This window comes from Lacerta agilis, chromosome 12 (genome assembly GCF_009819535.1).
Source record: "Lacerta agilis isolate rLacAgi1 chromosome 12, rLacAgi1.pri, whole genome shotgun sequence".
Taxonomy (NCBI): Eukaryota; Metazoa; Chordata; class Lepidosauria; order Squamata; family Lacertidae; genus Lacerta; species Lacerta agilis.
Window position 1 is genome coordinate 7,796,269 of NC_046323.1, and position 27,096 is coordinate 7,823,364.

The following is a 27,096-nucleotide window of genomic DNA, read 5'->3' on the forward strand; positions in this document are numbered from 1 at the left end:
TCAAAGCAATCTGGTTTAAGTTAGTGCCAAGCCAAACCATGCAAAGCACAGAAAATTTTCCCGAGCAGATACTGGACATTAATCGTTAGGAATGAGGTGGGCGACAGTCACAGCTAACAACAATATGGAAATAACCAAATCGGTTGATCAAGAGTATATATAATAAGGGTTATTTCTTAAACCCCGCGTTGCTGTATAATATGAAAATGACTGAATGAAGAGAAGGGCATGTAGAGCACAAATAACAGAGCTCCACTCTCATCTACACATGAGAAAAAAAGGAAATAGATTTGAGGTGTGGGTGAGGAAAAAAACAATGCAGGGAGGAACAAGGAGATGTTGTGTTGCAGGCAGAAACAGAGCTATAGAAAAGATGGCTGAGAAAAAGAATGGGCCTCTTGCGTGAAGCAGGAAGAGCACGCAAGCCCCATTCATTCTAGGCAATCAACCTCCTGAAGCAAGAGCATTTCTTCCACGGGGCTGGCATATCCTGATCAATTGTTCAAGAAACAATGAGAAAGGATTGGCCATCTTAGCCAACCCCCTTTGCAAAGCTCTGAGACACAACAGGAGAAAGCATGAGGAGAGGCACTCGGCAGCCCCATGCACACACTGACCACCTGGGCCTTCATATCTGCACAGAGAATTGTAGAGTTGGAAGGGACCACGAAATGTCATCTAGTCCAACCCCCTTGCCATGCGGGAATCGCTTGCCCAATTGTGTAGGACTTGAACTCACGACCCTGAGATGAAGATTCCACTTCATGAGGAATTCTGTATATCTACTTCAGTAAGTGCATAGGGCCCTTTCTCACACAGATAACCCTTCCCCCCCCTCAAATATGGGGTTATTTTTGTGATACTATAGTACTCTGTCAGGGGCAGACTTGTAAGCCTGGGAAGGTAGCCCATCTAGGAGAAGGAAAATGGATCCTAAACCTCTTCTGCCTTGCAGGCTATCTTCGGAAGAAGAAAATGCTAAAGAGGAAACCCTACACAAATCTGGAGTCAAGTCCCTAAAATGTTTGGATGGCACCTTCTACACCTCCTTCCCGCAACTCCAGCAGCCAAGCTGGTGCCTGATGTATTGCTCTGCTTTTCTTTGGACCACATCAGCAAGGCCGAGAGAGGGGTACTGTCAACTGGGCAGCCCAGGACCTCCAGACACACTTCCCAGGCTTGCGCCCCGGGAAGGTCACTTTGGTGCTGCTTACAGCGCAGTTCGACTTCGCCCCTGGAGGCATACGCCGTTGTTTCTGGAGACAGACCAGTGCCAACAACGGCACACTGGCATTTATTCCCATAATGCATGGTCATCAACAGACACGCATGCATTTGGCACAAAATGACACCAATTCACTTTGGTAGCTATTCCTATTATGAATATATTTCTTCATATCTGTGTGGCATCTAAAGCAGAAAGCTCCCCCCAACGGCATCTTGCACTTTCTGTTCATTCCAACATTGATGTTGCATCCAAAGGCAGCAGCAAAGAGAAAACGCAGCAGTTGTTTTGTGTTAAGGCAGCCCCTTCAGTGGTCCTACGATGATTTTAAACAGCAAATCATTGGGAAACTATGAAAATAGGGAAATGGGCAGATAAACTTGGGCCTCTGCCATGTTTCAGCTAAGCCATGTAATGGAGTTATTTATATGGTTAGGCAAACTTTGCAAAGAGCAGGTTTTTTTTTTTTACTTGTTTCCTCAAACTAAACAATTTTTTTTTAATCTGAAGGGGGAGGGAGCATAAAGGAATGTGCTGGTCAGCTCAGGCCATCCCTTTTTTTCTGGGAAGTTTTAGAGGCAGAACTTAACTCACAAGGTCATTTTTTGGATGGTGTGATGTTGCCTACAGAGAATGACTGTGTCAAAGACTGCAGCATACTAACCAATTCTAACTTTTAAATTCCCATGCTTTTTCTACATTGACCAGCCATACATCTAAAAAGGGCACCCTTGCAGCATTTGAGAAGCAATGGAGATACCCACTAGAAACAGCGGTTTCAGAAGCATGCTCTGAAACCCATGTTTCCAATACCCCACTTTTGATGTAATGGCCCTTAAGATTTTCTTATTATCAGTAACAAGTCCAGAGTGAGAGACCAGGGCGATATCCGTTGCTTCCAGGAACTCTTCTCGGTGTGAGACTTTTGTGGGTGAGTCAGGAGTTTGTTTGGACCCTGAGTGAGAACCCAGAAGCTGAGAGGGAAGGTGTGTCAGAAGGAAAATGAATTTGTATTAGTAACTTTGTGTTGATGCAACATGTCTATATGTAACCACATATTTTTGTAATATTTTGTTTAAGCTGTCTGCTGTTGCTTCTTTTTTATACACTGCTGAGAGATATTTTCAATACATTAAGCAGTATAGAAATAAAAAAATTAAATAAAATAATAATAATAATAATTTATTCTTTGTACCCCACCCATTTGGCTGGGTCTCCCCAGCCACTCTGGGCGGCTTCTATCAAATATTAAAATACATTTAAAATATCACAGATTAGGAGCTAAGAAGTAATAGGTTATATCATGAAGTTAAAAATAAAAATTAAGAAGTTTGTTTGTTATTATGAACATTATATGTAATAATTGAACATTAAGAAGTTTGTTTAGATAATTTTGATGATTTTAAATTTATATATGAGAAGTCAGATGTAAGATTGGAGCTAAGAAGTAATAGGTTATATCATGAAGTTAAAAATAAATATTAAGAAGTTTGTTTGTTATTGTGAACATTATATGTAATAATTGAATATTAAGAAGTTTGTTTAGATAATTTTGATGATTCTAAATTTAAAGATGAGAAGTTATCAAAGTGGATTGGAATTGGAAACAAAGGAGAGAGGACGGGGGAAGTCATTTAGTAAGATTTGAAACAAGAATTTTTTTTTTTTTAAGATGAATAAGAAATATTGGTGTTTGTTTTGTTGTATTTGTTGTTGTATTGTCGTTTTGTTTTGTTTGTATTATGTGGAAAACTAATAAATTCTTTGTAAAAAAAATAAAAATAAAATATCACAGATTAAAAACTTCCCTAAACAGGGCTGCCTTCAGGTATTTTCTGAATGTCAGGTAGTTGTTTATTCCCTTGACCTCTGATGGGAGGGCGTTCCACAGGGCGGGCGCCACTACCGAGAAGGCCCTCTGCCTGGTTCCCTGCAGCTTTGCTTCTCGCAGTGAGGGAACCGACAGAAGGCCCTCGGCGCTGGATCTCAGTGTCCGGGCTGAACGATGGGGGTGGAGATGCTCCTTCAGGTATACAGGACCGAGGCCGTTTAGGGCTTTAAAGGTCAGCACCAACACTTTTGAATTGTGCTCGGAAACGTACTGGGAGCCAATGTAGATCTCTCAGGACCGGTGTTATGTGGTCCCGGCGGCCACTCCCAGTCACCAGTCTAGCTGCCACGTTTTGGATTAATTGCAGTTTCCGGGTCACCTTCAAAGGTAGCCCCACATAGAGCGCATTGCAGTAGTCCAAGCGGGAGATAACTAGAGCATGTACCACTCTGGCAAGACAGTCTGCGGGCAGGTAGGGTCTCAGCCTGCGTACCAGATGGAGCTGGTAGACAGCTGCCCTGGACACAGAATTAACCTGCGCCTCCATGGACAGCTGTGAGTCCAAAATGACTCCCAGGCTGCGCACCTGGTCCTTCAGGGGCACAGTTACGCACAAATCACAGCAGCCAGCAGGAAGGAAATGGAGAAGGTAAGGATGCAGTTTAATCCAATATAGGTAACTTCTGCTTGTTCATGGTAGTGGAATCTTAGGTGATAGTAGAGTGTGAGCTGCTTGGTCGATGTGGAGGGTGTCTCTCCTGAGTCTGAACCAGCCCCATAGGACTTCACACCCACACTACCTAAGATTCCACCTCATATCCATTTGAGACCTTCTTATCACAGGAAAAGGTGCACATAAATCTGACTCGATCAAAGGCTCACATCCAGCAAATACTACTGGACTGCTGTTGTGCAACTAATTACATCCTGGATTGTTTCTTCCCCACCCTCAATTTCCATTTGTTCCATCTTTAGCTGCAAACTCCCAGCCAAGGATTTCATTGTTTCTTTCTGGAGGGCACATTAAAAATGATTATTACAGGAAGGGAGGATCCCAGTCGGAGCAATGGATTGTAGCCATCCCTTTAGATGAAGCTAATTAACTGCAGTTCAGGTTGAAAGCGACAGAGTTCACCAAAAGCAAACTCAGTCACCCCACTCAATGCATGTGACGGTGCTGTTTGGCAACTGACATACAAACCAAGTCCCCAGTTTTCAGGACAGTTTGTAGCACGACCAACTGCACACTAGACAATGCCAAACTGCCAATTTCCCACTGGCTGCTTCACAGATCTTGGGTCCACACAGTTCTATTTTTAATAGCAGTTGTGTCTGATTAACTGAGGTGTTTTTGCTCAGAAAAGGTGATGGGTACCCAAAACATACACAAGCGACTGCCTGATCCAGGAGCCACCTCTGTCCATAATTTTGCATGTGTAATAAAAGCAAATATTGTGCGACCTGCACGACGCTTCTTAGTCCATCCAGGCTGAACCTACCAACATGAAAGGGGAAAAGCCCAAGACAGTCTCCTAAGTGGGAGGATTTTATAGCTTCCTTTCATTTTATTAGAGTTGAGCTGGAGTGACGGATCCAAACACAGAACCAAAACCAGACAATTCTCCTCTAAACACTTGTTAAGCCTGCAAGCACTTTGCTAATGATCCGAAGTGCAGTCACCATCTCCAGACACACAACAGTTGTTGTGGTGGGGGTGGTTGCCTGCTTTTCTTAAACTCAAGTTTTCTGTGGTGTTGTTGTTGTTTTTGGTTGCGTGGCCAGCTGTCAAATGTGAAAGTCTGACCAAACCTACTGCAAAATCCAATCTGGCATGGGGTTTTGAGGGGTGGGTGTTGCTCTGAGCACTCTTCACCACATTCTAACTTTGGCGTGAACCCAAAAACTGTGAAAACAGGGTACTGGGGGGGGGGGGAGAGACATACCGTACAAATCAGATACCTAGGTCCAATTCAAACAATATCCAGCAAAGTTTTACTCTCCAATGTAATGAATCCATCCTTTCAAGACAGCTCCAGTTTTGACCACATCTAACTAACAAAATTGTTAACTAGAACCTTTTCTAATAGCAGCAGTATACCAGAACCTGCCACTGGAGCCAAAAGTGAAGAGACAGGGAAGAACTGCTTGCATCAAACCACCCCATTTCAGACTCCAGGCCTTCCAAAGAGGACGGGAAGCAGACTGACACTTGGGAGGGTGGAGAGAAACCACAGGAAACCCAAGGAAATGCCTTCCAGGATACTTCTCTAAAATTGCTGAGACCTATAGAGACATTTGGGGATGTGGCTGGCACTATGGTCTAAACCACTGAGCCTAGGGCTTGCTGATCAGAAGTTCGCCGGTTTGAATTCCTGCGACGGGGTGAGCTCCCATTGCTCGGTCCCAGCTCCTGCCAACCTAGCAGTTCGAAAGCACGTCAAAGTGCAAGTATATGTACAATGAAAATAAAGTATCTATCTATCTATCTATCTATCTGTCTGTCTGTCTGTCTAAGGTTTTTCTTAGGGATACCGTTTACATTCATACAAGAAAAAAAGACAGTTAAAATGCACCGAGCACCAAATTTTGGAAGTTAATAGTGAGCATCTACTCAGTCACAAGCAGTAGTACATACAAAGAAGAAAAATATCCCCTTACCTTCATAGCAAGGCATTAACCTTTTGCCATTGGACCCTAGATTGGGTGGGATGATGTTGCAAAAACCGTGAGGAAGGATGTACTCTGTCTCATAGTAGACATTCTTCCAACGGTGTGCACAGGCCTACGGCAAGCAAACCAGATGGGGGAAATTAATGCTTATACCTGGATCCAGAAAATCAGTGCCTGGAGGCAGAAAGTGTCGTCCCCATCCCTGTCCCCGCCCCCCCGCCCCCCGCAGCAAAAAAAACCCGACTTGAAGACAGAGGGATCATTCCCTGTTCTATGCACACTCCATCTCCATGCATAGGCTTGGCAGCTGTACATGGTGCTTCAGAAAGCTGCAAACCCTATTTGACCAGTAGGCAACAGCTGGACAAAAAGGGAAAGTATTCATCACAGGCAATGATGACACTATCTTCAACACACTCTTATGGACATCAGTGTGTGTCTCCATTCTTTAAAAGGCATTACTGAAGCAATGAAAGCTTTTGAACTTTTCAAATTAAAACTAAACAAGTATTTTTATTTTTAGTTTTAGATTATGGCATGCCCAGGTTCATCTCCTTTTGTTATCTAGATAGACACAGGCAGTAAGTCACCTTGCAAGCTGTATTATCCTCATACCTTATTAGTAAGGAGATGTGGTAAGGTAAATCATTTGACTCTGGGCTTCGGTGTTCTCATCTGCCTTTGTGGTCCTTCCTGATTTCTCCACCTCTTCATTCCACTGTCCTTTCCTAGCTGTTAAGCCTCAAAAATTATTCCAAGGCAGAGGGAACATCTCCAGATGTGAGTCAGTCCAGAGTGTTCCTCACAGCTGGAAGTCTATTCCCTAAAGGAAGACAGCCTCTGCTGGCACTCTCTATACCTTTCACATCCTTGGGTCCCCAAATGTTGTTGGACTACAACTCCCATCATCCCTAGCTAGCAGGACCAGTTGTCAGGGATTATGGGTGTTGTAGTCCAACAACATCAGGGGACCCAAGGCTGGTCTATGCCCTAACAGCCCTGGGAACATTATCACACAGACTTCAGGCTTGTTTAGTTCAAATGAGCTGTGCTCAGCAATGCAGATGCTTTTATTTACTGAATTAAGCTATTTATCACACAAGCCTATCGATGCCCCTGGTCCTAAGGGTTTCTGTGAAGCTCTCTGATGTCAGGGCAAGGAATGCAATTCTACAAAGGATGTTTATAATGGCACTCAGCTTTGACAGCCAGATGTATGTAAGGAAGCTTGGAAGAAACTGAACTCAAGTTATTTGCTCTTTTAAGTAGACTCGGTTATGGTTTCAATTCCCAACACACACTGCATTCAGAATTTGGTTTAAAAAAAATAATCATGAAATATTTATATCTAGAGTGTTCAGGAAATAGCTTCTCTCATGGAGCATTTCCACTGTGAATACAACACACAGATATACATTTTAATGGGAGACAGTATCCTACAGACATACAGTGTCAAGGCCAACTTTCTACAAGCCTCCCCTAGGAAACCAGTGAGGAGAGCATGCCACAAGGAGGAAGGAATCTTGACTGCAAAGAAAATTTATATCCAATGCAAATCGTTGAAACAAAAGGCCCCTTTAAATTATGACTAAGTAACTAAAGTCTCACAATTCCTCATTTGTAGATTTATCTTCCACATCAGGAAAAAAACTGCCAGTGACCTACACCACTTCCTCAACTTAAACTCTCTCAGAGGAGCATTCATGGCTGCTATAAATGGAGAAGATCAGCAGCGATTCCCTGGCACCACCAGCTCAGAAACGAAAATTTTGAGCCAAGCGCAGGAGGAGGGAAATGGGGTGGGGGGCTCTGATCCCATCTCACCCAAATGGCCTAAAATTTAGAGCCAAAGGTGTACAACAAAGCTGCTGGCATAAGAAATCACCTTATAACAGCCCAGTGTTATCTACTCCACCGAGAGCCAACGCAGTACGCTCAAGATTGTTTGGACTACAACTCCCATCAGCCCAAAGCAGTTTGGTCGATGGTCAGTGATGATGGAAGCTGTAGTTCCAAACATACAGAAAGCATTATGTTGGCTACTGAAGGTCTGACTCACAGTGGCTCTCTGTGGTCTCAGGCAGAGGTCTTTAACTTCAGCTGCTACTGGGGATGGCAGAAATCTAACCTTGGTCCTTCTGCATGTAGTCTGCCACTGAGCTAGGGTCCCTCCTATAAACAAACCCTTGATCATCAATAGTTCCATCAAGCAAATTCCCCCTTCTGCCTTAACCACAGTTAAGAGAAACAACAGCACTATTCACTGCGGTTAACTACTACCCATGTCTAGCCACTTCAGCCATGGTAAACAATCACCAAATGGGCTTCAGATCCCACAAAAAGGGAAACTGTGGTTAGTGTTAACCATGGTTAAGGGTGAGTATTGATGTTTTTCTTGACCACGGTAAAGCTGGGGGGAGGGGTTTGTTCCAGAGAAAGTGAAATCCCAAGACTGATTCCTACTGGGGGAACCTCTGTACTTGTCTAGGGCAAGTTCTTGACAGAGACAAGATTGAACCAGGGGCTTCCTCGTTCACAATTCACACAGTCACTGCCATATACCAGGGAATATTAAACTATTAGAATATAATGAGCATAAAGAATGTACTATCTATCTATCTATCTATCTATCTATCCACCAACTAAAAGAGCCAGCAGAAGAGTGAATTGATTAAAGTTCAGCTTGGGTGCTTTATCTTAAATCAGTGGTTTTCAACCAGTGTGCTATGGCACCCTGGCGTGCCTTGAATGATGGTCAGGGGTGCTGCGGGCAACACTGGCCTCTGGCCTTCTTTCCTTCCCTCCCTCCTCTGATGCCGTCTTGCATCTCTGCCTCCCAAAGGCTTGCGCGGATGTTTGTTGCAGCAGCCCTGGCTACATACTCTCCAGGTCAGGGGTCGGCAACCTAAGGCCCGTGGGCTAGATCCGGCCCAATTGCCTTCTCAATCCGGCCCGTGGACGGTCTGGGAATCCATGTGTTTTTACATGAGTAGAATGTGTCCTTTTATTTAAAATGCATCTCTGGGTTATTTGTGGGGCCTGCCTGGTGTTTTTACATGAGTAGAATGTGTGCTTTTATTTAAAATGCATCTCTGGGTTATTTGTGGGGCACAGGAATTCATTCATTTCCCCCCCAAAAAATATAGTCCGGCCAACCACATGGTCTGAAAAAGGTTGCTAACCCCTGCTCCAGGTGGACGGTGCCTCTGGGGTTGACTGGGGGTGCTTCCCATGCCCCTGTGGGGAAGTGTGAGGAGGCACCTCTCTTTGGGGCAGAGGGGGGGCAGCTCAGAGATCAGGGGCGGCAGCTGCAGCTGCCCAGGGGACTCCCAAGGAGAGGAGAGAGAAGAGGAGGCTGAGGAAACACTCCACAAGGGCGGGTGTTTGAAAAAGGGTGAGAGGCTGCCAGTTCTCCTGAGCCCCACAGAGGTGCCGCGGAAAGAATGTAGTTGGGCAAGAGAGCTGTGAACTCAAAAAGGTTGAAAACCTCTGTCTTAAATATTTATTATGTGTATTGTTTCTTATAAGAACCTTCCAGAGCTCTTCTGTCCAAGGTCTTCTGACCAGCTCCACACCTGAATAGCCTCAGCAATTGAGCATCAGACTTCCCAGACCATTCAGTGGATATTTTCTTAAAGTAACAACAAGGCTTTTATGTGAGCTCAGATATATCCAACCATGAAGAGATCACTTCACATCCTGAATTTGATAAACAAGCCTCCTATAAGCTTACAAGTTGGCATTCAAATTCAAAACCACCTAGGTACAGGAAGCTGCAATGAAGTTAGAGGTTTAGTTGTTTGGCTATTTCAAATAAGTTTAGAATGGAAATACTTCTTTTTGTTATTATTAATTTTACATTTAAAGTATTAACAAAAAAGAAATAAATAAAAAGTGTATTAAAAATAAAGAAAAAGAAATGAAATAACAACAATACCACCAGCTCACATTATGAATACACAGAAATTCCTTCTGACGAGGAAAAGAAACAAGCTGCATGATAAATAGAGCAGGTGCTTCTTGAAAGAACAAGATTAAAGGATGCCTGGCTTTTCTCCAAGTTTTAATGCACTGTCCCCAGTCACTTTTCCAGTGCAAATAAGATAATGAATTTTACAACTGTAGCATGGAGGAACTAGGAACTTCTATTGTATTACAGAAACACTTAAATTAATACAAACACTAACTCTCATGTTGATATTTCAAAATCCAAGTGGCTTTCTAAAATTATATTTTAAGCTCATGCTGTCAGCACTTTATTCATCTCCGGTTTTCTATTTAGCTTTCTATCTCAAACTGATATTTAACAGAACCATGTTTTACTGGAGCACCAGCAGACTTGTGAAGGTCTCTGTTTATTGACTCATTTAACCAATCACGCCTTAGGACAAAACTCTCAATACCCATCATTATGATCATAAAGGTAAAGGTAAAGGGACCCCTGACCATCAGGTCCAGTCGTGTCCGACTCTGGGGTTGCGGCGCTCATCTCGCTCTATAGGCCTAGGGAGCCGGCGTTTGTCCGCAGACAGCTTCCGGGTCATGTGGCCAGCATGACAAAGCCGCTTCTGGCGAACCAGAGCAGCGCACGGAAACGCCGTTTACCTTCCCACCGGAGCGGTCCCTATTTATCTACTTGCACTTTGACGTGCTTTCGAACTGCTAGGTGGGCAGGAGCTGGGACCAAGCAACGGGAGCTCACCCCGTGGCAGGGATTCGAACCGCCAACCTTCTGATCAGCAAGCCCTAGACTCTGTGGTTTAACCCACAGCGCCACCTGGGTCCCTAATTATGATCATAATTAGTTTCAATAAATATGAGGCTAGAACTGGAGCACAACATTCTCCAGGTTTCATTCTGCAGTAGAACAGAATCAAAGAATCATAGAATTGTAGAGTTGGAAGGAACCATAAGGGTCATCTAGTCTAAACCCCTGCAATACAAGAATATTTTGCTCAATGTGGGGCTCAAACCCACAACCCTGAGATTAAAAGTCTTATTTATGCTCTTTCCCCTGAGGGGCAAGTGGGTATTTTTGCAACAGCTGCTAAAGCCAGAAGGTCTTTTGGGGCAGGAGGGTTTCCAAAAATATTTGCAAAACATTGCAAGTAATTTTGGATCACCATTGCTTGGGCCTAATGTGACATCATATGCACTAATTATGTCACAAACATTGGTAATGGCAGCTAAGGACCATGGAATGAGTGTGGACAATCACACTGTTCCTCTGCAGAATAATCCTCATCAGTTCATGCTCATCACTGATGTCCCTTAGCACAGAAAAATACCAACTCCTGCTGATTTCAGTAATTAACTTCTGATACCAGAAGGACCAGCCACAAAACGAGGTATGCATGTCTAGTAAGTGTACCGAAATCCTTCTACTTAATATTTAGCTTCAGCATACATTAGAAGATTTATTGTAGAATTATGATATGATGTATAATGAATCTGCCATATCTATAGGTACACACATAACATCTACTCGTGGCACCACTAATTTCATGCTTTTTAATAGAAGAAAGGAGACCCGACTCATTCATAGGAATACAAAGTGCTATTCATTCTGTTCCAAGTCCTAAAGCATTCACCAATTTTAAGAGGAAGCCCTCAAGGGTGACAGAAGCAGGTGTAACCGCTTTGAAGCCTTCTTTCCAGAAGCAAGCTTTGTCCCAGGGACCCTATTTGCCTTCCTCTTAAAGGATGTGATTACAGAGTTAGCTGGGTTCTGTCAATCACCGGCACAGCAAATTAATTCGCATGCATTACTACCGGCCGACAGTGTGACACTTCACACTTTGATGGGATGAAGGAAACGGCAAACTTACCAGGATACTTCCCCCAGCTGTGGGCTGCCTTGCCAGACTTACACCCATCCATTCTTCATCTCTGTCCTCCTTGCATGTCTTCCCGCAGGTCATTCCTTGAACATTCGCTGGAATGAATGCAGGAGCAAGGATGAAAGTTAATAAGAGAGAAAGATTCATTTATTTCACACAAGTAAGTTTACATAGTTATTTATCATATATATGGTGAATTCAGGATGTGGGCACAATATCCTCTTCAATGGCAATGGAAAATAAAAGGAATGCATAAATAGAAATAAGTTTTTCTCCCTTTCTCACAGAAGCAGAATCTGGGGTCACCCAAGGAAGCTGAATGATGAAATATTTGAAAGCCCAAGCAAGAACTTCCTCGCAGAGTTTGCTGATAAATTATGGATTTGCAAATTTGTAATATTTCACCCACTCCCAACTTCCAAGAGCTTTTGGATCAAGACCCCAAAATGTATTAGCACTTTTTGCTCATTATGGGGCAATGGAGGGAGAATTGGGAGGGTCACGATTTGCTCCCATGACATGTCAGCCCTGGTTTTCTTGTACAGCTAGCTAAGGGTAGGGGAACTCAGTTAAGACAAAAATGTATAAAGGAAATAGAATTTTTTTATTACACTTAAACGAGTATTTCATATGTATTTACACTGCTTTAAATCCTGAATGGGCTAAACACATTTTATCAAAGTCTTTCTCTGTGGCCATATCAGAAACATATCATTACAGGCTTTGACTTCTGATTTGCAATTATTTAAAGGAGGAGCAAAGAGCACTTCAACATGCATGCAGGTCCTGAAGAGGACCTGGCAGTGACTAACGATGAGGAGCTTCTTTTCTCAAATAATATTTCCTGTATCCTCCATCTGAGAAACACTGGTTGTCAAAAGCCTCCAGTAAGGCACAGATCTAAGTTTCTTGTAGTGCAACTTTAGTAAGAGTAGGGTCACGAGACGTTCCCCATGCAGTGAAGCCCTAAGGCTCTTGAGAATGTTTGCATTTAACTTAAAACAGGGTAGCCCCATACATACCTCGGCCCATATCCAGTTCTGTGCATCTCCTGTCAGGGTTAGTGTGAACACGACATTTAAACACAGCTCCTGGGGACTTAAGAGAGGCACTGTATTTAGACTCTGCCTTTGGGGCGCCAACCAAAACCCTGGAAATTGAGAGCAAAGGAATGTTTCATTAACGCTACAAGAAGGAAATGAATGCACACAAGTTGCACAGTAACAGCTCGGTCTCATTGACAGGCTATGTTTTCCCAACACCCTTGGGAAGCTATGTTCCAAGATGCATGTGCATGGCAAGGCATTTTCCTTTAATAAAACTATGAATTATTTGAAGGAGCTAAGAATGCACAACACAATCCCTAGCCCCCCAATATAAGCTTTTGCACAAGAATGAAAATTAACAACAGCAACTATGTATGCATTCTCTCCCCACCCCTCTAAATATGAGCACCCCTCAACCCAGAAGAACAAAGGTGGAACAGTCATTAAAATGGACTGAGATTGAAGTACACCCTGTGGGTATGAGCTTAATATGCGATGTAAAAGATTTTCCAAGTCTGCTTTGATGCCATGTGCATGACAGCATACAAGACTTAACATTTGTACATGCATTTCTTTGGGAAGACATCACATTATGGTTGATAATTGGTTTTTTTATTTTTTTAAAATCAATAAAGTTTGGAGGAGGAAGAAGAAGAAGAAGAAGAAGAAGAAGAAGAAGAAGAAGAAGAAGAAGAAGAAGAAGAAATTGTGCTGGAACTTGGGATGGCAGACTGTCCATTTTAGTTTCTCATTTTTCTGATCTTAGTTTAGTTCTCCATATTCCCACTTCCATTTAAGATTTTTTTTTAAGTCATCCTGAAAAGTCTGCAGCCATTTAGTGTGAGCTTCTGCTACATTTGTATGTGATTTTGTCTCATACAAAGCATTTTTTATTCCATTTTGTCTATTAGATGCACTCTTTGCACACTTTACCCTTAGTATACACATTTTTATTAACATCACTTGGTTGGAGGACTGCACTGCAACATTCAGAGCAGTGCAAATTTCAAAGGGTGTTTGTTTTTCTGTTTGTATATTGTTTTGGAAAGTGCAAATTAGGTAGGTCAGCCTCTTAAGTGTGAACTGAATTGAATTTGTCCCCATAACCAGATGCAAGAAACTCCATTTTTGTACTCATGGTAAATGTGTGCATCATAATGCACACTCTGCAATAGGGTATCCGGGACATTTCCCTGCCTCGGGCAGAACAGCAAATGTTGCCCCCTGCCCCTAGCACAAATCATAAAGCACTGTACCCAAGGTCAGTCAGGTTCTTGTGGCAAAAGAGGCGGAAAATCACACAAGCACCTCTCTACCTCACTGCCTGTAAAAATACAACAATGAGTAAAGCAACTACAGTGGTACCTCAACTTACGAGCAACTCGACTTCCGTATTTTTCGACTTCCGAATGACCTCCGGAAGCGAAAAAATGGTCACCGCTTCCGAAATTTTTGACTTGCGAAGGGAAAGCGGCGGCACAATACCTCGACTTACGAAAATTTGAATGCGCTTTTTTCGACTTCCGAATTTTTTTCCCGTTTCGAGATGGCGCCTTCGACTTATGAAGATTTCGACTTACGCCTTCGGAACGGATTAATTTCGTAAGTCGAGCTACCACTGTATTTGCTTCTTTTTCATGAAACCCAAAATCTGCACCCTGCTCACTCTGTCTAACGGCAGGGCTGGCTCTGCCCTACAAAATTTGGTGAAAGAAGACTGGAACACTCATTTCATATCAGAAAACAGAAATTAAATTCTTCTAATTAGGCCCTGTAGATTCCATGTATATAGTAATCCAATGTGAGCAGATGATGATATCGCATTGCAAAAGTAGCATCAATGTTTCCAGAAGCCTTTTTCCGGAATGGGCAAGAGCTTCAATAGGTTGCAAGTTTTCAAAGCCAAGCTAACTGAGCTCATGCCTACCTATGTAACACAATTCACATAGATATCAACAACGATTAGCTAAAACCAGGAGGCACATATAAAACATATCTGAGGAGAAATTTTCAGTTGCTTACATTCAACCTGAAAGGCATTTTACGAAGTGTCATCCTATCTTATATGGGGAACTCAATGCCTATTTATATTACACTCTGAAACAAGTTGACTGGTCATTGCCTATCCCCAGGAAACTCTGGGAATTGCAGTTCCTTAAGGGGGGCTAGCTGTCTCCTTACAATTAGTGGTGTGCTGAGAAACATGATACTTAATAATAACTTCAAATTACAGTCTCAACATGTACAGTCCTCTATATGAGCATATGAATGTCTCAAGCTCTGCACATTTATTTGTCTTATATTAATGGGTGTATCTTTTCCTTAGTTTTACAGACTAGCTTCCTTTTTTCCCATTGGCCACTAAGAGATCTCTTCTCTCACCAATGGTGAAAAGTGTGTTTAGATCCATTTAAAGTAGGCAGAGCTAAGACATAACTGTATTTACTTGTAACAAGTCATGGAAATAGTTTCCTTATCAACCACTTCCAATTTAAATTGTGGGCCCATACCCTGGTAATATTGCCATCAAAGTTTACTTTTTCAATGATGTCAATAAATTTATATGAATGACACTCCTTCATGGTGTACATTAGGGAGGAAATGATTGGCATTTTTTATCCAAGCTGGCCAGTCTCTCGGTGGCATTTGTATTGAGAGCTGCTATTTCAGACTCCCTTGTGTTTGCTTCTCAATGTTTGTTGGCTTTGTAGTTTTCTGTAATTTAGGTAACTGGGCCACTAATTGTTCTCACTTGTGAAAACATGGCTCTTTAGAAGGTAGCCCCTGTCAAAAGCCTGCGATTTGGCAGCTTCTCCTCTGAAACTCAAGAGAAATCAAACTGTTAATGTAGCCTTTTCTCCTTTAAAGTTTGTTTTAAATATCTTAGCACAGTTTTTTCTGGCTTCAATGAAGTCAGTCAATGTTGAAGCTGCAGAGGAAACATCAGTGTGAGAGTTATTTTTCTGGGTAAATGCATGATACCGCATGTAAATAAATATCTATAACTGTATAAATAAACCAGTTTTTACCAACATAATTATATGCTATTTATACATCCCAAAGTTTGATAGAGAGAAAAGCAAATGCTCTCTTTCTTGTTCATACAAAGGTCATAAGGATGAGGTAGCAAACATTCCCTGTGTTTCATTATTTCAGGCACTTTCCTGGCCCTCACAGCTGGAAGGAGAACTCCCAGAGACTTTCATGCGCAAATCAGATCAGTATGTGGACAAGGCTCTGGTTACAAGGTATATAGCAGGTACAAGGAAGGTGTAAATGCATAACTAAGCACAAGCGAAGACGCTAACCCAACAAGCGACACAAACACCCTGCATCTTCCATTTGAAGATCAGGACTAGCACAGCTGTTAACACAGAAAGCGGCCAGAGTCCCTGGACTGGACAAGCAAAGGGGCATTGGGTGCATTGGGCCTGTGAAGTTTGTTCACACAGGTGTCGCCATGGAGACAGAGGCGGAGTTGGAGCTGGCTTAGCATCTGACTTACTCTCAGTTGCCTCCCCAGAAGGAAGAGGCGCATAATTTACAGGAGAGGGTGCCAGAGGCAGCTCCACAACAAGAGAGGCCTGACGAGAGGTATTTGGTATTGCAGGGATGCAACACTTCTTTTGTCAATCCACATGATAGCCAATGTGATGACTCCCAGGTATCACTGGACTCCTAACTCACATAAGCCCCAGCCAACATACCCAATGGCTAGGGATGATGGATGATGAATACAATGACATCTGGAGGGTGTAACATTGGCTACTGTCAGGGAACTGTCCCCGACTCAGCGCAGGGTGGTGGAAGGGCTCTCGGGATGCTACAGAGAGCCCCGGCCCCACCTGACCAGCAGCACCTCCTCTTCCAGCAGAGGAAGCAGCGATGTCTCTAGTGAGGAGGGGCATGCAGCTCAGGGGCTTGGGAGCAAAGGCTCTGGGGATGTTGGAGAGACCCTGCACCCCCCTCGCTCAGCGGGCGAGGGGGGAGACATGCCATTTCCGTCGCCCTAAGTGCGCAGAGGGGTGAAACGCAAGGAGGGGAGGCGGAGATTTCAGATACCGAAACTGTTATGTTGGGGTCCCAGCCGGAAGGGGCCACTCCCGGATTCTGCTAGCGACTGATACGGTCATGTTTTTCAGCACTCTGCACTGTAAATAGTTTGCACAATCAAACTGTTAAAAGACAGATCGGACTCATGCCTGCTTACTTGTGAGCAACCCAACGCAGACCTGACAGCTACCCTCTGCAAATGAATTGGATGCAGACTAAGTCACCCACACGGACCCACCGAAATCAATGGGAGTTAAGTTACTCATGACTTAACTTTTTTAGAAAGCTTATTTACATAATTTTGCTGAATTCAATAAGTTCCTTTGATTCATCCATCAATGTTTAAGGGACATCAGAGCATATATTATCACATTATATCATAGTGGAACATGCATGGCTATAATCTCATCTGTGTGTTTTTAAAGAGAGATCTCCAGCTTTTTCAGAACAAAAGTGTCTAACTCAAATTCCACTGATTTCAATGAGTATACTCGAAGGGTGACTAAGTCCAAATCCAAACCATTGGACAGAAAAACAGTGCTATTCTTTGGGGGTATGGTTCCATGGTTACGCACATATTTTTAAAAAATCTCCCACCAAAATCAAAGGACTGCATCCTTTGTCAGGTATCTATGCAACAAATCTAAATCTCCCCACCTCTGTAATCAACTTTAGTTTAAATGACACAGCTTAATGATAAAACAAGATCCTTCAGCCATAGGCCAAGACGAGAAAGATTTTACATGGGAATCTTGCATGTAGCAGACCCGGTCACAAGGTGGTCAGAGTTCTGTTTAAGAAAATTATTTATTTTCACAAGCTTTGTTGTAACCACAATTAACTGCAAGAAGTTAGCCTTTTGCTGGAATCTCTGTGACTAACTGCATGGGAAAGTATGTAAAATAAAGCCAAATTGGGGGGGGGGGGCTTTTACAGTTACAAATTCCTCAAGCATTTGAGGCAGCATTTGGTTACAGATTTGGAATTCGCAGCAGCAGCAGCATCCAGTGCAAAAATTCAAGCAGAGAGAAACAAGAGAAAAGAGCTTTCCCTCGGGATATCTGGTGTGATGCCCTCCAGATGTTGTTGTACTCCAACTCCCATCACCCCCACCAGCAAGCATACTCAGAGGTAAGGAAAAATGGGAGTTGTAGTCCAGCCAGATCAGTTGGTTAGAGTGTGCTGCTGAAACCGCCAAGGTCACAGTTTTGGGCTGGACGCGGGTGGCGCTGTGGGTTAAACCACAGAGCCTAGGGTTTGCCGATCAGAAGGTTGGCGGTTCAAATCCCCGCAACAGGGTGAGCTCCCGTTGCTCGATCCCTGCTCCTGCCAACCTAGCAGTTCAAAAGCACGTCAAAGTGCAAGTAGATAAATAGGTACCGCTCCGGCGGGAAGGTAAACGGCGTTTCTGTGCACTGCTCTGGTTTGCCAGAAGCGGCTTAGTCATGCTGGCCGCATGACCCGGAAGCTGTACGTCGGCTCCCTCGGCCAATAAAGCGAGATGAGCACCGCAGCCCCAGAGTCGTCCGCAGCTGGACCTAATGGTCAGGGGTCCCTTTACCTTTTTAGATGAGTCATGGGGTCCCTTCCAACTCTACGATTCTAAGATTCTATCACCTGCAATCTAATCTACCATCTGTAACCCAATGCCAGCAGGGCGGCTCCAACACAAAAGCTGCTACTGCTCACACCTGGGAGCATGGTCTGAAGGCCTAAAATGCTGTAGCCTTGCTGAAGCTAAGCGAGTTGGAGTCTAGTTGGCACCTGCATGCGGGTGCGCCATCTAGAGGAGAACGGGGGTCCAAGCCCCCCCCCCCAAAAAAATCTATGAACAGTCTGGGCTCCCTCAAAGTTCCATGGCAGCTGTGCACACAAGCCGTGGGGCGTGCTTGCATCACAAGCACAGGCCACTCGGTATCCACCCGACACATCAGCACACCCTGTCAGTGCTGTCAAGTATCCTGTTTTCCCCGGGATTCTCCCTTATTTTAAGCAGTTTCCCGCTGCTCTCCCTTATTTTTTATTTCCCTTAAATTTCCCGTTTTTAATCGAAGCAGCTCCTCTCCTGCTGGCCAGGGACTGGGTGGGAAGACCTCGCCTACTTGGAGAGAAAAGCCTCAGCCCTCAAAGCAAGTGGGAGCCATTTCCCGTGCTTACAGGGGGGTGTATTGCTCCCCCTGCATCAGCCCCTATCCGTTGCCGCCAAGCCCCTCAGCCGCCCAATAGGGTTAGCTGGCAGGCGGAGCCTGGCTGCCATTGAGCAGCTGCTGCTTCCTGTCCTGTTTTGATGGGATCAGACAAGAAGACGATGAGGCTCCATCGCGCAGAGCACATGGCTGCCCTCCTCTTTGCTCCGCTCCGAGCCTGAGCCCGCTTGGAGTTTACCTTGCTGCTACGCCCACTTTTGCTTCTGGCTCCGCCCACCACTGACATGTGACTGTCCCCGGGATAGGTGAGACTGCTGATCCCTTATTTTCAAATCTGAAACTTGACAGCTATGCACCCTGTGGCATGTGCAAGTGACGTCAGCATGCTCCGCAGCATGAACAAGTGATGTCAGCATGCCATGGGGCATGCACGCATGGCGGGAGCACGCGACGGGGAATGCCAACACCGTGTACGCACGCCCCACAGCATGCTGACATCTATCGTGCAAGACTGGCTGCAAGGAACATAGCTTGCCCCTGACACAGTTAACGCCTCAATTTTCATACCTAGAGGATAAGAAGGTACACATCTCTCCGTTTCAAGAGCAAAATAAAACGCCATTTCCAGCAGGACTGGCTCAGCTAGTGATGAAGCCGACACAGCAATTTCAATTTTAACTCATCCGCCTATGACCTCTTCCTCTCTGCTTGGTACCTTCCTTACATGCACCTCCTGTCCCTTTCTTGCTGAGAAGCCCTCAGGATAAACAGCTTTGGAAGCCAAGATGGCAGGAAGTACGGCACTTTAAGGAGTGATGAATGGAGGGCACTGTGTGGTGCCAAGCATGTGCATCTGCCCACAGTGGTGCCAGAAAGCGATTAGACCACCATAGCTCAAATGCTGCTTTGTTACCTGGATGACAATAAACCGCTGAGATAGAATTGCTTAAAAATAGCCAACTGCATTGCAGTGAACTGAATTACTTTTAATGGCTGGATTAAGTGAAGGCTTCAGTTTCATTTACCTGGCTGACATTCTCTGAAATACAACGTCTCTATTGAACATTGAGATAAAGAAATTAAACCTGGTGCGTGTGTTTGGGGCACAATGTTACGTTTCAAGTGAAAACACCAGCTCAGTACCCCCACCTTGCTTTCTGTGCGGGGAGGAATAAACATGCAAAATATGTTATACTGCAAAATCTGCCTTGGATACAAAAAAATATCAGAAGGAAACAGGTGAAGACACACAAAAAGCAATTCTACATTTCAAGTTTGAACACTAACATGACTTCCATGCCAATTTTCTAGGGGGGGCAAAAAGGATATATCTTCACAGAGCGAGAATAAATCATTATCTCTATTCTGACTATCTGGGGTAGAGTAGCCTTTATCAAATTTTACAAGGATTTGCATATATGCACTAGGATGACCATTCTTCAGGATTTAGCCCCTACCCTCTGCAATTTAAATATCTGAGTGTTGGGGGGGAGGGTTGAATCATGACTCACATGTAAACACATATGCACAAAAACTAACACACCACAAAGCAAATGGACAATTCATGGGATGAATTTTGCATGCTGGAGCTTGTGGTCTTCATCGCCAATCCCATCACTATAGCAAATGACAGTATTAGTAAATATATTAACCTGGCCACTGAATTCTGCACAAGCTATAGGTTCCAAACTGTCTTCAAGGGCAGCCCACATATAGCACACTTCAGTAATCTAACCTAGAAACAACTGAAGCAAGGCTATTCCTGTCCAGATGGCGTCACAACTGAGCCAACAGCCAAAGTCAATAGAAGGCCACTTATGCATCTGGTGACAGTGACAGAAGAGGATCCGAGAGTTGATAAGCCACGAGCAAAACATCACTTTACATCACACCTTGTTTGCAACTGAATACCCAGTATTGGCATAACAGTGAACCAAGAGTCATGGTTTGCTGCTAGTGAGAACTAAATCTGTAGCCACCTGTGAGTTAGTAGTAAGCCATCATCTATGGCTTACTGTGATGCATGAACCCACCCAAAGTGTACTATCATTTATTTCACATATGCAGGCTTTAGACCGTTTCTATTACAACCCACATAGGTGAAAAATTTCCCCTGTGGAATTTAGAATAGGCTTTCAGATGGTTAATCTTTTCTAGCTCTTACTTGCAGATTGTTTGTATAATGTGTATAATGACAGCAATACGGTCTCACGGCGCTGGAGAGAGGTTTGTTTGTTTTTACTGTGCTATATAGCTTATTTGGAAGCAGGCCCCAGGATTTCAATTTGTTCTCAACTTTCTCTTTGGCGTAAGAGAAAGCTGTGTCCAGTCCACAGTACAAGCAACAGCTGTCTACTCCCAAACCCGGGAAGCCAGTAACAGAAAGATAAAGATAAAGGGACCCCTGACCATTAGGTCCAGTCGTGTCCAACTCTGGGGTTGCGGCGCTCATCTCGCATTACTGACCGAGGGAGCTGGCGTACAGCTTCCGGGTCATGTGGCCAGCATGACTAAGCCACTTCTGGCGAACCAGAGCAGCGCACGAAAACGCTGTTTACCTTCCCGCCGGAGTGGTACCTATTTATCTACTTGCGCTTTTGACGTGCTTTCGAACTGCTAGGTGGGCATGATCTGGGACCGAGCAACGGGAGCTCACCCCATCGCGGGGATTCGAACCGCCGACCTTCTGATCAGCAAGCCCTAGGCTCTGTGGTTTAACCCACAGCGCCACCCGCATCCCTAACAGAAAGATAAAACACACACATATTGAAGACAGGGGTGACTAACCTGCAATCCTCTAGGTGTTGCTTGGACTCCACTGCCATCAACCCTCAACATTAGCCATTACTGGCTGAGGCTGATGTGATTCGAGTCCAACAACATCTGGAAGTCCAGAAGACAGTTCTCCCTGTTGAAAACTATCTATACTGCTCTGGTTTGAAGGGCAAGTGTCAGTGAGGGACCGCTTTGATTTTTTTTAATGAAATAGTGGCATATCAATATCATTTTAAATAAACAGATGGAACAGACGCTGAGGAACAGCCCTTCCCCTAATAGGAGAACTAAACCTCATACCTCTTTGCGACTTTCCTCGAGGCATCTGGTTGGGTTTGGCCACTGTGAGAAAAAGGATGCCAACCTAGATGGGCCTTTGGTCTGATCCAGAAGAGGTTGTCTAATGTTCTATGCACGAGGCCCATTAACACCCGGTTTGAATAACTGCAGACCCCTTCAGAATCGTATGAGCTTTGGGCTCTATAGTTAGAACAATGGCAGATACACACACATCCAAAACACACCAAAATCACAGGCCCTCAGAGAATCCCAGGGGCCTGTAGTTTCTTCCTCACAGAACTACAATTCTAAGCATCCTTAATATTCTACAGTTCCCAAGATTCTGGGGAGATGCCGTACGCTTTAAAGGTGTGCTGGGTGTGCTTTAAATGTGTGGGGTGCACCTGCCCTTAATACTGAGAAAGGTTATTTTAAGAATATGTCATAAATTGTACATCCAGAATGACCTATCCATTTCACTGGCCCTAGAACTGACGCCTGGAGAAACACGAAAAATCTAACAGAATCTAGTTGGGTTGTTGTTGTTTACAATCTAAAGGTAATGCCATGAACAGGAACAATAATCATATTTATAACGGTTTTTTACTGCCATACTAGTTTTTCACACATGAGTGTACATCCAGGGTCAGCGTGAACCAACAAGCCATTTTTAGCTTTGCATTTCCTGCACTAAGAAATGTGTATTGTGTGTTAGAGACAACTCAACATTTGAAAATATAATTTCTATTCCCCTCTCCCCAGCCCAAATTAAAATAAGCTCTTTCAATTTGCTTCTCAATATTATTCGAGAAACTCCCCCCCATCAGTAAACACACCGCAGGAAAGCTGAAAGGCAGAAAAAGTGCAAAAGCACTTTCAAATCAAAGAGAACGATGGCAATTCAACTTTAGGGCCTGGTTCCAGACTGAATGCATTTATTGATACCACAATGTGCCACAGTTCCAAGGCCAGCATTTTAAGAAATAAGAGTCCCATCTATTGGAATGAGATACAGGCAAGCATTGTGAACACTTGTCCTTGCCTTCATTCAAACGGCTCCAGGTGAATTTAGAGCCATCCAAACCAGAGAGCTACTTTTTCACAGAGCCTCCCCCCCCCACCCCCAATAAATGTGCAAAGAGTGCTTGCACGCACCCCGCTCCGAAGTAGAAAGAAGTACAGTGGCACCTCGGGTTACAAAGACTTCGGGTTACAGACTCCGCTAACCAGGAAGTAGTACCTCAGGTTAAGAACTTTACCTCAGGATAAGAACAGAAATTGCATGACGGCGGTGGCGGGAGGCCCCATTAGCTAAAGTGGTACCTCAGGTTAAGAACGGTTTCAGGTTAAGAACGGACCTCCAGAACGAATAAAGTTTGTAACCAGAGGTACCACTGTGTTTTTTTATTTAAATCATCACTTGAAATATTTACCTCCTTCTCCCATTATGGCCTTGTATGCCAACAGTTGTTTTTAGAAGGCCACATCCAGCTCTTTAACCATTTAAAACACGAGAGGTATGAAATGAATTTACTCTCCCCAGCCTCACTGGAAGTTGTTAAGGCTGCTCGAATTATTCCCATCCGGCGCAACCGGACCTATCGTATTTCATATCGAGAGCATCTGCTGTCAAGATGATGGGCTCTCCACTCGTTCCTGAGAAATAGCCGGGAAACGAAGGCAACCAAACGAAGCATAAGCAGTGCTCCGAGGAGTGCGAGAGACAGGTGCCTACATGCTCCATTAGCCACCAAGTCCAAATTGTCATTGCGAACAAAAACACTGGACCTTGTGCGGCAGCAGCTCATTAGCTTGACATTTGGAATCCATTGCTGCAAGCTTACTAAGGCCAACTCCCATTGCCAAGCTACTCTTCTGTGTCTGTTTTCAAGAGGGATTCGTGACTCTTGCTCTCAGTTATTGGGGATCACCACGATTACAGAACAACTACAAAGCTGGATTTCAAGTCTCAGCAGAATTTATTCCAGGGGCTGTCCATGGGCACCAGTCTTCGTACTTAAAATGGTGCCCGAGAAAGGTCTCGGTAAATACCCACTCAAAGATCCACAATGCATGGGAGACAGTTTGCTCTTCTGGCCCAGCTGCTGTCTGAACTTCTACACAACACCCTTAAACATGCTCATATTTCATTGGTAGCGCAGCACTTTGCAAGTGTTGGCATTCAGCTGGCCGCAGGTGCTCATGGTCAGCTGGTTATTGCCTCTTGAAAAGTGATGCCCCACCGATCACTGATCATCAATACTAGCAAACCGATGTGCCCACAGCGCTCTAATCTCAACCACACAAGCAAAGGAAAACAGGTTGCCTCATTGTGAGCGGTCTCCCTTAACCATCTCTCAAAGTTGGCCAATGGGGTGAAGGGGGAAAGGATCCAGCCTAGCAGTTAAGATTCAGTTCCTTGCCACTAGTGTAGAAAGCAGTTACTAGCCTGGAGAAAATCTTAGGTTTTAAAGCAGACACTGTGTGAGATACGGCAATGGTTGGGTCACGATGACTTCACTGACATCAATGGTTGGCATGGGTTTTGGCTTAACACAACCATAAACAATTCCTGAGCCCATTACCAAATTAAACTGTAAATGTCATCTCAGAATGCAGGTTGAACATCTTCCAGGATTACCTGTACTTAACTGCAGAAATCAGTTTCAAAGAGCATGTGGGCTGCTACCCAGGTGAGGTCCCAACACCTATAAAAATGTGAAAGGACTAAGAAACAGGATCTTCGTAACTATTTGCTCCACCCTCCCACTTTTTTTAAAATAAAATAAAATCTGAAGAGCTACTAGTAGAGAAAATAAGTGAAGATTATCACACACACACACACCCCAAAAAAAGTCCAGAAAAGCAGGTGTTACTTTGTAAACAATGGAAAAGTAATAAAGGGCTACAAGACACGAACTACCATAAGAATCATGTCTTCTGCTGCTGTTGTTTCTAAAGTATTACTTCTAAATATTATGTAGTAATTTGCAGTTTCCAGGAATAGTCCGCGCTTGTTCCACTGTATCATATCCAGGATGGAGCATAATTACTTTAAATACCAAGTACAAACTAAGTGACCTCAGTCATACTGGAGGCTTAACAACTCTAGTGCTATCCCTGAACCACAGCAAGAGAAGCAGCTTTTCTGCAACAAAAAAAATAAATCACTGAAGCTGGATTTTAAATGTCAACTCCATGGCTGTAAAGGAGAACATATTTGCTAGGGAGCAATTGACATGTGGAGAGAGAGAGGGGAGCATTGCCAAGGATAGACTTTGGTTATCCAGTACAGACTGATATGTCAACGTCAATTCTATATATGAGACGCACAAATGTACCTCTTCAACTGTTTCATCTACAAGCCCCTGGCAAGAGGCATTAGAATCCAGGACAGACAATGTTCTCTTCGTGCAGTAATTTGACCCCCTAAAGCTTTCGGATTAACGGGTGTGGGGCACGGAAATGTAAATGAATGAAAACTCTCAGACTCCCAGAAACTAACAAGTGGAAAAAGTTGCTGGCTATAAATTATCAATTCATCATCTGTTGCTCCTTGAATATCTCTCTCTCTCTCTCTCTCTCTCTCTCTCTCTCTCTCTCCCAAAACCCCTTATATTTGATTCACTAACCTAGAGGGCTGATCTGAAGCCCACATGAAGATGGGAAAGAGACAGTTCTCACTCTAAGTGCTCTGTCGTTGTGCTTGACATCTGCAGAAAGTGTGAAACTTTCCACACTTTTGCCAGTTCCCTTTCTTTAAAATATAGAAATGCCATAACTCAAACCATGACTCTTGGCCCCAATCTGTTCCTTATTTGATCCTCACCCTGGTTGCTCAGTGCTGACAGCCACTACTTCACATGTTCCAGATCTGACTACAGAAAACAGGTTTCAGGGATAGGCCCCAGCTAAAATTAAGCCCCGACTTTTGACGAATGAAGTTGACCCGGCACAAATAGTTTTTTGCTGGCTCCATCGCGCATAGCATCTGAAGTGGGGTGCTATTTAGAAATGGTTTGCTGTGGCACCAGGAACTCTCTTAGCATCCACCTGCCACAAAACTCCGTCACCACCATTAAGATTGTCATGTGAAGCTGAACTAATGCAGGGGCGGGGGAACGAAGCCCCTCTGAATGGAATCCAACCCCCTTCCTCCCCAGCCAGCATGGCCAACGATCAGAAACGATGGGAGCTGTAGTCAAGCTGCATCTGGAGGGCTGCAAGGCCCTGAACTGAAACAATCAGTCTCAAGTCCATTTTTCACTGAGATGGTTCGGTCTGCAGATGAGGCATCAAATGATGTAGCGTGCCATAAAAGAAAACCAGGACTGTAACTGGTCCTTATGGCAATGCTGCTCAGAAAGAAATCTTTCCCTGTCACCTTTGCACATTGACGTAACAATATCCTACCCAAAAGCCATGAAGTTCAACCTCAGATCCTCTGAGAGATGATGAATATGACTGTTGTGTGAAGAGCTGCTAGTCTGGACTCAAACCTGTGTGTTTGGTGACTAGCATCAAAGGCTGCCTTGCATGTGTGAACATGGATCACCGTGCTTTCAAAGCACCCCTCAACACTTAATACCGGGGGGGGGGCTCTAGCTGGGGGAGACAGTTCCAGCCATGTCCATCCCTCTACAAGTCACTTTGACAAGTGGAAGGGGCCACTTGCCTCTTTGTCCAGAGCTTTAAAGGACATAATCTTGGACTCCCAGTTGCTGTTGTTGTTGTTGTATTTATTAAGCCTCTTTTCATATGAAGTAACCAGGAGCAACTTACATTAATGCCAATTATAAACTCTTGAGAGTCCCATGGACTGCAAGAAGATCAAACCTATCCATTCTCAAAGAAATCAGCCCTGAGTGCTCACTAGAAGGACAGATCCTGAAGTTGAGGCTCCAGTACTTTGGCCACCTCATGAGAAGGGAAGACTCCCTGGAAAAGACCCTGATGTTGGGAAAGATGGAGGGCACAAGGAGAAGGGGACAACAGAGGACGAGATGGTAGGACAGTGTTCTTGAAGCTACCAACATGAGTTTGACCAAACTGCGGGAGGCAGTGAAGGATAGGTGTGCCTGGCGTGCTCTGGTCCATGGGGTTAACAAGAGTTGGACACGACTGAACGACTGAACAACAACAACAACAACATAAACAACAACAAAAACCTAAAAGCACAGCAACACAAATAAAAGGCTAAAAGCACAGCTAAACCAAAAGGTTCCACCCC

At 44.1% G+C, this 27,096-nt stretch overlaps 1 protein-coding gene across 2 annotated transcripts in view; it reads right to left on the reverse strand.

Annotated features, from left to right (window-relative positions):
• ITGA9 (integrin subunit alpha 9) overlaps positions 1 to 27,096 on the reverse strand; it is a 212,925-nt gene that overhangs the window by 183,055 nt on the left and 2,774 nt on the right. For both annotated transcript variants that reach the window (XM_033164920.1, XM_033164921.1), the window contains exons 2-4: positions 12,589 to 12,716; positions 11,555 to 11,661; positions 5,715 to 5,838 (exon numbers count right to left, since the gene is read on the reverse strand). In XM_033164920.1, coding sequence (XP_033020811.1) covers positions 5,715 to 5,838; positions 11,555 to 11,661; positions 12,589 to 12,716 — 359 coding nt within the window. The remainder of the gene's footprint in view (positions 1 to 5,714; positions 5,839 to 11,554; positions 11,662 to 12,588; positions 12,717 to 27,096) is intronic.